Source organism: Sardina pilchardus, chromosome 18 (assembly GCF_963854185.1).
Source record: "Sardina pilchardus chromosome 18, fSarPil1.1, whole genome shotgun sequence".
Lineage (NCBI taxonomy): Eukaryota > Metazoa > Chordata > Actinopteri > Clupeiformes > Clupeidae > Sardina > Sardina pilchardus.
Window position 1 is genome coordinate 4,378,459 of NC_085011.1, and position 13,094 is coordinate 4,391,552.

At 50.3% G+C, this 13,094-nt stretch overlaps 1 protein-coding gene across 1 annotated transcript in view; it reads right to left on the reverse strand.

Annotated features, from left to right (window-relative positions):
* LOC134064167 (spectrin beta chain, non-erythrocytic 1-like) overlaps positions 1 to 13,094 on the reverse strand; it is a 69,422-nt gene that overhangs the window by 44,781 nt on the left and 11,547 nt on the right. The window contains 5 exon segments of the mRNA XM_062519990.1: positions 643 to 758; positions 990 to 1,070; positions 1,987 to 2,078; positions 2,811 to 2,984; positions 6,363 to 6,514. Of these exon segments, the coding sequence (XP_062375974.1) occupies positions 643 to 758; positions 990 to 1,070; positions 1,987 to 2,078; positions 2,811 to 2,984; positions 6,363 to 6,514 (615 nt within the window).

Consider the following 13,094-nt stretch of genomic DNA (forward strand, 5'->3'; position numbering starts at 1 on the left):
TGGCAGGCAGCAGCCGTGGGTGGCACAGCAGAGGAGGACTGGAGAACGTCTCCCTTTCCTCATTACAGCTCATCTCTGTGCTTGTGATTAGGCCAATCTCACTGTGTGCGTGCTGTCCTCATTCTGTATGTAGGACACAAAACGCCCTCAAACTCTGGGCCAGGACTCACAGAAGCAGCTCCAGTCTTCTCCCCGGTCCCAGACAAGAGGATAACATTGTTAAAGTCAATAATCCCGTCCTCTAGCTCTGCTATTTTTGTTGTGTTGCTGTTGTCATGGTGCCCGTTGGCTTGATTCGGAGCTGTTAGGACACGGAGGTGTTGGTTATCCCTTTAAGTTAGATAAGTGTGGAGCACTTCCAATATAAAGCCCAGCTTCCCCATATCTGGATTAAATCTAGACTTGACATTTTTCTCAATGAAAAGCTCTATCGAGGTTCTCTTATATTCATCCAGGACTATACTTAATCCATGTACCTGAAACTTGGCCTTTGTCTAACAGAAAGTCATATTGCAAGAGAACCAAAAAAAACAAACAAGCAAAGTAAACAAAGAGTAAACACCAGATAAACAAGCATCTGGTTGAGGCAGAGGAGCGTAATGGAGGTAACCCAGAGTGATGGGGGTGGGCAGATGGACTCACCCTCTGGGTCCAGCAGCTTGGTCAGGCCCAGGTGCTGCTCAGCCAAGTTGAAGGCATTCTGCAGATTGTGATGAGCGTTGGACTTTTTCAGTTTGTCAAAGTCAATCAGGTCGGGCCTGGAGAGAGAGAGAGAGAGAGAGAGAGAGAAAGAGAGAGAGAGAAATAGGAAGGGAGGGGGAGAGAGAGAAAGCGAGAGATAAAGAGAAAAAGATAGAGAAAGAGGGAGGGAGAGAGAGAGAGAGAAAGAAAGATAGATAGAGAAAGAGCCAGGTTAATTGGGGTTTGGGAGCCACTGTGTGTATCTGTGTGGTAGAGCACTTTGTGGGTTCCAGGGGAATGAGTCTCACCTGTGTTTGTGGATGAGGGCGTTGAAGGCCATGCCATCTCTCCAGCTGGTGCTGAAATTGTGGATGTTGACATTGGGATATCTGTCAGGTAAAAAGAACAAGCTTTCAAAAGACATTCGAAGTAACACAAACGGTTTAGCAGATACTCATTTTCAACTTGAACTGAAATAACAAAACACAGGTGCAGACTTTTTGGTCTTTATAGACTTGCAGAAAGACAGAAAGTGTTAATCAATATCTGTATAAAGCAGTGTGTGTGTCCATGTGTCTGTGTGTGTCCAATTTCATAATCCCTGAACTTGAAAAGAACAGTGTGTCTTTGATAATAACAACCATTGCTATATTGGACAAAAGTCCTCTCAAGGCGATCAAAAAGCCAGCAGTATCTGAAACGCAACTTCAACAAAGTCTCCAGCTGTCCTCTTAAAGCCACACTGAACATCCTAACACAATGTCAGCTTTGCTTCAAGTCATGTCATGCCATTAGTTCATGTTCCACTGCCAGGGGAAGTTTAACTGATGACTGCATCATTCAGTTCTCTCTGAAGAGCCTTGATCACTTCAACAGCACAGATTCCACTGCCTTGATTCATTCTGTCCGCTTCTCTTGTACTAGCGTCACCAGATCTGCACTCATGGCCACTACAGGTGATGTTTAACGGGCTTAAAAGGGTGCAAATGGCTTTAATGGTTTTAGAAGGCTTTAGACGAGTGTCCATTTTAAAGCCTCCCTCTTAGCAGCAATTACCATCTCAGATTGAGCTGTGCTTGTGTTGTGTGGTCAGATATGCTGGCCTGTGGAGCAAGACTGTGTGTTTTGTGTGTGTGCTTGTGTTTTGTGCGTGAGTGTGTGTCTGTGTGTCTGTGTGTGTGTGTGTGTGTGTGCTTGTGTTTTGTGTGTGAGTGTGTGTGTGTGTGTGTGTGTGTGTGTGTGTGTGTGTGTGTGTGTGTGTGTGTGTGTGTGTGTGTGTGTGCAGCTGTGTGTGTGGAGGCGCACCCTGCCGTCTTCATCTGGCACCACAGCAGCAGGGCGTCCTTGGCCGACTTCTTCTCCTTATTGTCCTCCGTCTCCACACTGATGTCCTGGATCTGAGGGACACACACACACACACACACACACACACACACACACACACACCACACGTTTAAAAGCTGTGCTTCCACACTCAAAAGTCCCCCATCACACACTCAAACACAAGCAAAGGCTGAGCACTCTTATAAGAGCATAACACATGCTACCCTCAATACTGCAGCACCTGCAGTGCAGTCTCTCTCTCTCTCTCTCTCTCTCTCTCTCTCTCACACACACACTGACACACACACACACACACACATTCCTCTCTCAATAACAACAAACACACACCTACTTCCACTTCTCAGCACACTCAGTCAAAACAATCTATTTCAATCAGCTTAGAGCATCACACATCTGTAGCTCTGGGAAAGCTACAAATTCAGGCTTTAATCCACACATTTTTAATCCCGACCCTAATAAATGTGACATTAAATCCCATTTCCATGGTGCACCCCCCCCCCCCCAACACACACACACACACACACAAGTTCTTACAGATCTCTTTTTAGCCACTAGCACGGTCAGATGTCATACCACATAGACATGCGATTTTTACATGTGATCAACTCACACTCAGCAATCACAATAGTGTATTATGGTTATGTAATAATTTCAAATACTTTTAGACTTAGTCTCTTTCTTCACTGCAAAATAGACTGTCACAAGTGTACAGTTTTGTAGAGAGCTGTATTCTCTATGGTAACTGTGTGAGCCAATGGGAGGTGGCCATTGGTGGGTCACCTGACCTGGAAGCGGAGGATGATGGTCCAGATGAGGCCGAGCGTGAGTCTGTGGTTGCCGTCGACGATGTCATGGGAGCCCATGTTCTCCAGGTGAACCTTCTGTTCCTTAAGGAACTGCAGCGCCTTGTCCACGTTCTCCAAGCAGTGGATGCGCATGCGCCCTTTGGTGGGCTTCGGCTGCAGGAGGAACACAAAGCATTTGGTATGAGCCACCACAGCAATGTTAGCCTAGCGAGCTAGAGCCACCACAGCAACGTTAGCCTAGCGAGCTAGAGCCACATCAAGATGCACTGTAGGGGCTTCGGCTGCAGGAGGAACACAAAGCATTTCCCATGAGCCACCACAGCAACGTTAGCCTAGCGAGCTACACCCACATCAAGGTGCAGGGTCTGGGAGCTCACCATAGCAGGGCTCAATCGGAGGGGTGGGATAAACGGCTGTCTTTCAAATTCCCTCTCTACGCTCTAATGTTACTCTAAAGAAACTATAATGTTAGAACCTCTCCGGAAACTATTCCGTGGGATGACAACTATTAGCATTACAGTCAGGTTTGTTTGATGCTAAAGTCAGGTTTGTTTGATGCTAAAGTCAGGTTTGTTTGATGCTAAAGTCAGCCTGCACAAGGAGTTTAGTGCCATCCAATGGCATCACTAGCGCAGAACACACAATATACAGACAACAGACAACACAACAGATTTGCAACACACATATTAGTAACAGACACATGCAAGCAATATGCTGCTGTATTATGACTATGTATCTGCTTATGTGTGCGTACTGGATTGATGTTTGGTAGCACGAGCGCTTGACCCGTTCAGTGACCCGTACTAATGCCTTGCATGCCTTCTATCCCGGCCACTGTGTGTGTGTGTGTGTGTGTGTGTGTGTGTGTGTATACTGCTGGCACGCACTGGCCGGCGATAACCTCTTAAGCGGCAGCTTTTCATGTGGGGAGCAAGGACACAGTGGGAGGCTGGAGTGGCCTGTGCATCAAAAGGCTTAAGGTTTCAAGGCCTGGGATACGACTGTGGCGCGCTTGGGTCGCGTTCATTCAGCAGCCATCTCAATGCAACTCCGACTCCCAGAGAGGTTTTGTCTCTCTTTCCTATTCCCGGAAAAAGGCTCTTTTGCCGGGTCTTTTTTTTTTTTTTTTGAGTGTGTTTTTTGTTCATAGCCAGAGAAACTGGAGCCAAACTGTAGGACTGTTTTTTTTTAGAAAGACACACAAAGACACACACGTCGTGTACACACACACGAACGCACTGACATGCGCACACACACACACACACACACACGCACGCACACACACACACACACACACTGTGGTCACATTCACATGGTTACAGTTGAAGCTGTGGCCAGGGCTTTCTCACAGTGATGCCTGGAGAGGGCCCGTCAAAAAGGGGGTCGGACGTTTGGCATGTTCCACGGGAAGTCACAAGATGGGGGTATGGAGGGGGGGGGGGGAGAGAGGAGCGGGGGATTGGATGAAAGTGGCATAGACAGTAATCGGTCTTAATTGCATTCTGATTCCAGAACTGTCTGCCCGACTCAGTCAAAGAGCTGAGGTTCAAAAGAGCCAATTCATTGCGGAGAGGGAAAGTGTGGGGAGGCGGGAGGGGGAGGGGGGCTGTTTATGAAACTATGGATTCTTTATTTCAAGCTGCCACTGTACACTGTATCCAGAACAATGCCTAGTGATTAGTGAATCAGAATGAACCGTGGTGTCTTGGTGGTGCTCTGCTTGTGACTACTCTCCCAAAAGGAGGCTGGCAGCGGCTCAGCTTTTCTCAGTCTACAGTGAACCAGCGGAGCAGAGCCAGGGAGCGGATCAAAAACAAAAACAGCTATTTGTGACATTTTGCCTTCTGTGTGTGTGTGTGTGTGTGTGTGTGTGTGTGCGTGCATGACAGTATAAGCTGCCACTCAGCTCAGGCTGCCAAGCTGTGTGGTCACATTTCCTCCTTGGCCAATCAGGAGCCTGTAAGGGGATCTCCCCAGTGCCCTTGTGGAGGGTGTAGCTGGTAAGCTGTAACCCAACCAGAGCTCACAGTATCTACCTGCCCAGGGCTCCAGGTGTATATACCCAAACAGAGCTCGCAGCATCTACCTGCCCAGGGCTACAGGTGTATATACCTGCCCAGAGCTCACAGTATCTACCTGCCCAGGGCTCCAGGTGTATATGCCTTCCCAGGGCTCAGGGCATCTACCTGCCCAGAGCTCACAGTATCTACCTGCCCAGGGCTCACAGTATCTACCTGCGCAGAGCTCACAGTATCTACCTGCCCAGGGCTCCAGGTGTATATACCTGCCCAGAGCTCACAGTATCTACCTGCCCAGAGCTCCAGGTGTATATACCTGCCCAGAGCTCACAGTATCTACCTGCCCAGGGCTCCAGGTGTATATACCCAAACAGAGCTCACAGTATCTACCTGCCCAGGGCTCCAGGTGCATATACTGTACCTGCCCAGAGCTCACAGTATCTACCTGCCCAGGGCTCCAGGTGTATATACCTGCCCAGAGCTCACAGTATCTACCTGCCCAGAGCTCCAGGTGTATATGCCTTCCCAGGGCTCAGGGCATCTACCTGCCCACGGCTCACAGTATCTACTGTACCTGCCCACGGCTCGAGGTGTATACAGTACCTTCCCAGGGCTCAGGGCTCAGGGCTCAGGGCATCTACCTGACCAGAACAGCCCAGCAGCCCACGGCTGATATGTGACCCTGCATAGCAAAATCAGTCGCTTGTCGCACGATACTATTTTGAGAAAATCCACAATAAACAAACTTCCGGGTTAAAATGTTGAATTTCACGTTTTAAATTCAGTATACAGTCTACAGTTTCATATTGTGAGTTCATCTCGCGGAAAAACATACGTTTAGACACATTAACAGTTATTCCAGTTGTCCACGCCGCTTAAAAAGTTTTTCTCCTCTTCTGGCATATTGTGACGGGAGAATTATGTCAACTCTGGATGCAGTTATCTTAGCGATAGTTTCTGTAATACCTTCGATATACATATTGTTGGAAAGCTTAGTTTATGGCCGTTCATGTGAGCACAATAACTTAATTGTGTAGATTATACCGAAGCGACTGGTTTGGTTTTGTAGGGTCCCATATGTCACCTCCTCCATGGCTGTGCAGCTGGGGTTAGAGGCCTCCACTACAGTATGTGGAGTGTGGCTCTTTAGGGTCATCAATACAAGTGGGTATACATTGTGTTTTGTGTGTGTGTTTAGTGTGTGTGTGCTAAGCTGGGACCCTCTACCTACCTCCAGCAGCGTGATGAATTTGACTCTCTCGCTCTCCCTCCCCCTCTCTCTCTCTCTCACACACACACTCTGGCTTTCATACACACACCCTCCCTCTCTCCCTCCCTCTCTCTTTCTCATACACAAACACATACTCTCTCTCTCGCTCACTCAGAGTCACACACACACACACACACACACACACACACACACACACACACACACACACACACACACACACACACACACACACACACACACACACACACATACAAACACACACACAGGTGCGGTTTCACCCACCAGTCTCTCTCCGGAGAGCACCTCCAGCAGCTTGATGAGCATGCGTCCGTCCCTCAGGTCCATGTAGAGGTCAGTGATGCGGCAGGACATGCGCGACAGGTGGGAGTTGACCCACTTGGTGAAGGTCTTCTTCTGCACCGCCTCGCGCTCATCTGCACACACACACACACACACACACACACAGAGAAGGAGCAAACACAGGGAGCGTTAGAGGAGCGAGAGGAGGAGGAGGAGGAGGAGGAGGTGGAGGCAGTTTCACTTCTGCTGCGGGGGTTTTCAGCGAGCGCTCGGGCGAATCGTGGGGGCCAGCACGCACAGACACACCCTCATTAAGATAACATTCATGCAAACTAGGAGCAAGGAAGGGGAGCCGAGGTCAGAACGACATGTCCTTGAACGCACTCTCACTCTCTCATACACACACACACACACACACACACACACACACACACACGGTCTTCTAGAGAGCAGGCATCCATCCTGTTTATGTCGTGCATCCCCTTGGCCCGAGGAGGCTGCTGTGTGTTTGGGATGGTCTGAATGACGGAGGCTTATTGTTTTCATGCTTGCTAGGACTCTTCCGCTGCTCCAGCTTTCTAGGATCAAGCTCAAACCTGGACCTGAAAAATAACAAAGAACTCGGAACGCGCAATGTGCTAAATACTGCTCCATTGTTCAGCACTGTTGAATTTTGTTTGTTTTTTTTTTTCAATTTGTTTCCAGCAATTGTTCGGCGGGGGGGGGGGGGGGGGGTGGCGGTGGGAGGTGTGTATGTGGGGGGTGGGGGGTGTAAGACGGAATCAAATTATCGCACAATGCGCAGGGAGAGGCTCGTCTTTCAGTCGGGGCTAACTGGAGTTAGCAGCGCTGGGTGAACTCACGGCAGCTCTCGCCAAACGCACTGTGCGCTCCTGCTGACGGCAGGACGGGTGGTCTGGAGCGGACCTCACACTCCACTCTGCCAAGCCCATAAACATCGCTCTGAGAACCCCGACCGCCACACACACACACACACACACACACAACCCGGACCATTTCTACTCTCTCTCTCACACACACACACACACACACACACACGGATGGAACCCAGACCAGCCCAAGAACCAGCACCACCATTTCTATTTTCACACACACACACACACACACACACACACACACACACAACCCGGACCAGGCCCAGAACTGCAGTGCCACCATTTCTACTCTCTCTCTCTCACACACACACACAGGGATGGAACCCAGACCAGCCCAAGAACCAGCACCACCATTTCTATTTGACACTCACACACACACACACACACACACACACAGAACCCGGACTGGCCCAAGACCTGCAGCAGCAGCACCTCTACCTGAGAGCCTCATAACGCTAATGGGCATTCCTCATGTGTGTATACAGGATGTCCCTTCCCATGGACATATCCATGCTTCATCTGACACACACACACATCCAGTTACTCACACTCACACACACACAAACATGTGGGCATATCGGTGGAATTAGAGAAGCAAACCTGAGTACTGTAAGTGTGCACACTAAAATGCCTTCCTCCCATTACTTATGCTCTGGGAGCATTGCAATACACAATAAAATGTATGGGCATACACACACACACACACACAGACACACACGCACACACACACACACACTTAATGGCATGTGCCAGTGCCAATGCCAAGCTCTCTGCTCCATGAGGTATTTTTCTTGCACACTCCAAGCTGGTTGCCATGGGAATCTGGCAGGAAGTTTCACAACCGAACACAGTGCGGTGGGCCAGAGACTGATCTTGACAGATTACACGTCACAAACACACACACACACACACACACACACACACACACACACACACACACTCACTCACTCACTGCACAACACACACACACACACACACACACATGCACAACACACACACAGCAAAACACACACACACACACACACACACATGCACAACACACACACAGCACAACAGACACACACACACACACACACACACACACACACACACACACACACACACACACACAGGGAGGTGGTTGTGAAATTCTAAAGGCCACTCAAGCTCAGTCCAGCACAGCAGGCGGTTCAGCAACACGGTCCGTCATGGAGGTCCAGTGCTGGTGCCATGAGAGAGCGGATCTCAACAAGTCATGTTTTCCCTTCCCTGGAGCCCAGCACTGCAACTCACACACACACACACACACACACACACACACACCACAGAGCCCAGTACTGCAGCAGCTCACACACTGTAGCGCTCACACACACACACACACACACACACACACACACACACACACACACACACACACACACACACACACACACACACACACACACACACACACACACACACACCACAGAGCCCAGTACTGCAGCAGCTCACACACTGTAGCGCTCACGCTCACACACACACACACACACACACACACACCGGGGCCTAGCGCTCAGCAGAGCAGAGCCCACGTGGGCCTCCATCGCTAGCTATCTCGCGCTCACGCACCTCAGGTCACATGAGCTTGGGGGGGGGTGTGCGGTCGTGTGCTGGTCATATAGAGGGACCCTCTGTGGCCGGACGAGGGGGGGCAGGGGGGCAGGCAGCCCTTGGACAATAGAGGCACTGTTCTCCGCCTGTGTGTGCCGCAGCTCCAACTCACAAGAGATCAGCAACGTCTCAGTGTCTGCTGGGCCTATGGAATCTTCTCCTCCATAGCATAGCACCCTGCTCTCTCCTGATGCTAATGCCACATCATACTGAGAGTCCTGGGGTGTGTGTCTGTGTGTGTGTGTGTGTGTGTGTGTGTGTGTGTGTGTGTGTGTGTGTGTGTGTGGGGGTAATAAGCTCAACAAATGAAATGATACGGCAGTTTCTTCAATCCCAGGTGCAGAATGAGAGACAGCATAGATCTAGAAAACTAGATAGCACATTGTCCATTAAGTTGTATTACTGTAGGTTTCCATATCTGTGAGGTGGAGACACGCATCTGTCACACCAAGGTGCAATCTGGCACTGTGACGGTGACCGGACGGAGAAGAAAAGAATCCAGAATATCAGGCCAATTGTGCGGGGTTGAAAAGGTCATGTATCAAGCGATGTCTTTCCCAAAAGGATATGGGTGTGTGTGTGGGGAGAGAGAGAGGAATCTTGCTGTTTGCTAAACATGGCTTCCTGCAGAGCCTACAGCATCTGGTCCCCACAGCTGAGCTACAGTACAGTACACACACAGGGTCAGAGAGAGAAGAGGAGGGAGAGAGAGGAGGATGGAGAGAGAGAGAGAGAGGAGAGCAATAATGAGAGGAGGAGACGGAGAGAAATAAGGAGAGGGGGAGAGAGAGTGGGAGAGAAGGAGAGCAATAATGAGAGGAGAAGGAGAGGAGAGAAATAAGGAGAGGGGGAGAGAGGGGAGAGAAGGAGAGGGATAAAGAGGCAAACTGAAAAAGAGAGGAGAGAAGGAGAGAAATAAGAAATAGGAGACAGACAAAGAGAGAGAGAGAGAGAAAAGGGGATATGGGGAGAGAGAAAGAGAGAGAGGGATAAAGAGGGAAACAAAAAGAGGAGAGCGATATGGAATAGAAAGAGAGAGAGAGAAAAGGGAAGATGGGGAGAGAGAAAGAGAGAGAGAGAGGAATGGATGTATTGAGGGAGACTGAAAGAAGAAGGGAGAGGGAGAGGGAGAGGGAGAGGGAGAGGGAGAGGGAGAGGGAGGCCCCTGTACTGTAGGCCTGAGCACATGTGGGCTGGACTGGGCTGCCTGGGTCTCGTCCGTAAGCCCCTCCAGCTCCAGTCTGCTTCAGAGCAGCGTGTGAACTTGTCAACTGGAGCTTTTTAATGGCCTACAAGGAAAATGGGCGCTGGAACACTGACAAAATGACCACCACACAAACATGAGAACGAAAGAGAGTGAGAAAAAAAGAGTGTGTGAGAGAGAGTGAGCTTGTGTGAGAGCGAGTCTGTGTGTGTGTGTGTGTGTGTGTGTCAGAGAAAGATGCAGCTCTGTCTTTGATGGTAAATTACTAGAGTGTATTAGGTGGCGGTCAGTCCAGTCACACGGCCACAGAATGTGAGGTCCAGGCGAGAGTTTTCACGGCCTGCTGCTCCTCAGGTGAGTAATGGCCGTCCCCGTGGAGCTGACCCAGCCTTCCAGTAATTAGGGTGGCATGACAACCAAAACAACAGCCCCTCAAATATGAAAAATAACACCTGCTGACAAGGGGGGGGGGGGGGTCGCCCTCCTGATACCCAAAACCCACCCCCCCCACCCTCTCCTCCACCTGTCATGTTGGGGGTGTTTCCATGGCAACGGAGCCTTGCGGAGATGAGCCGAGCCGAGCTGATGAGAGCGACGGCATCACGTGGTGAGATCCCGCGGGTCAGCCCAGGACAGGCTAGCGGCAGCAGACGAGCAGACGAGCAGACGAGCGGGCCAGTGGTAGCGTGCGTCCACACGAGGTGAGCGCGCTCGAGCGCGGAGGGATGGAGGGGAGCCCACTTGCGGCCGTGTCAGAAATGTGAGCTGCGCGGCGAAAGTGGGAACCTTGGACCGCCGCATAGGTGTGTCATAAATCTGAGCTGCTAGTGAGTTGACAGCACAGTCCAGTTGTGAACAGAGAACAGCAGTCCACCCTCATAGCAGCAAGAGTTTATAATCCCCCTTGAGCTCATCCTGACTGCACACCTTCACAGCTTGCTGCCAGGCAGGTGTTAATGGCCTGATGAATCACTATGAGTGTGCAGCAGGACCTCCATCTCACAAGGCGGCAGATGAGGAAATGAAGAATCACTCTCTGACTCTGGATTAATCCTGATTTTACTGACTTTACAGAGCAATGTGGAAGTTTGTCGGATTCAAGCAGCCACACGGCACTATACATCCGTTGACTTGCACAACGTTTCATACAGTACAGCGGCCACACATGGTGCAAACACGCCATTACAAGACGGCTGGCCCGCCACTTGCTGCTTCGCATGCTTCTGAAATAATTCAAACTCCACATTAGCACATTTTGAAAAACCTGTTGGTCCCATAAATAGAGGGAAACTCTGTCATTTCTGAAGGACATTTCTGACAGCCTCCCGCTCGTCCTCTATTGATAAACTCTTCAGACGTCAACTGTGGGCTGCGATGGAGTCGAGTGCGAGATAATGACACTAAAACGGCTCAACTGTTTTGCTGACAGCCCCACAAAGGGCTCCATTCTGCCAGCCAGTCCAAAGCGGGGCGGAGGGGTGGAGCGGCGGGCGCGCGAGCGAGCGAGCCGCGGGCCAATCAATACGGCCGCACAAAGAGCCGGCTATTTCTGGAGGTCATGTGGGGAGTGTCCCGCAGGCCTGGCGCTACGGTTTTAAACAGGCCATGAAACCAGCGTCTTCCTCACATGCTCCTCACTGTGGCTCAATAGCACACACATTAAGAGATGCACACATCATGAGTGTGTGTGTGTGTGTGTGTGTGTGTGTGTGTGTGTGTGGTTGTCCTTGACCTTAACATCTGGTGTCTGCTCAGTGCTCACTATCAAAATGGCTGCACCCCCCCTACACACACACACACACACACACACACACACACACCCCCTGGCCGTCCTGCACTACTCCAGGCCAGAGACACATACACATGTACACATCTGTGTTTTTCAGACACAGCTTAGGCCAAAACATAATGAGGCATCTGCGTGTGGAGACAGTATTGATCTGGGTCCTGGTTGTTTGTGTGTGTGTGTGTGTGTGTGTGTGTGTGTGTGTGTGTGTGTGTGTGTGTGCCTGTGTGCTTGTACTGTATGTGTGTGTGTGTCTGTGTGCGTGTGCGTTAGTATGTGTGTGTGTGTGCGTTAGTATGTGTGTGTGTGCGTGCGTGCGTGTGTGTGGGGGCAGTGCTGCTCTCCCGGTGGGACACGTCTGTGGGTGGTGGTGGTGGGGGTGGTGGTGGTGGTGGGGATGATGTGCTGCAGGCAAACCTGAGCTGACAAGCACAGGGCCAGCAGGAGACAGGACGAGCAGCATGCTTTCCCCTCAGCCGCTACGCCTGCTAAATACCAGCGCAGATAGGGACAAGTTAGAAGAGATATCAGAGACAGATAACGCACCCGCACAGCTAGTCCTCGTCATTTAATAACACTTGTGCTGTCTGCCTCACAGCACACATGCTGTACCAGCATAGCTACGGTTTTATGCTGTTTTTTTAAAAAAGGAAGGTACTTTTTAAAAGCTTATCCGTCTATCTGTGGTCACCTTGTAGTATCAGGGGGAGGTTGGGTCAAGAGATTGGCCTTTGTGTACTTAACCCGCTCCAGCTGCACTGCCACACACACGCCTCCCACGACTTCCCAGCCGAGTGCTGTGGAGTTCTCCTACAGCCGGCCTTACATTGGACCATTCTGCTCCGTTTTCACAGTCTGCGACTACATTTCAAAAGTCGGACAGAAATTAGGAGTGATGTACTGGAATCGCGGCGCGCTCCCGTCAACTAGATCATTAAGCGTAAGGTGCCAATCTTAGTGTTTTTTTGTAGGTCAGAGTCAGTCTTTTTCTAGTTTTGCCATTACAACAATATCAAACATGTTTGATATCATTGCAAGGCTATTATCTCAAAATCATAGTCTGTGACTAGTTCTCTATGACTAGTCTTTAGATGTGAGAGGGGTCTGAGACTGTAGTCTTCCAAAAATCTTTTCCAAATCTTCACAAAATCGTACAGTAAGGTCGGCTTAAGACAGACCAACAGGCTGACAGGCGAAGC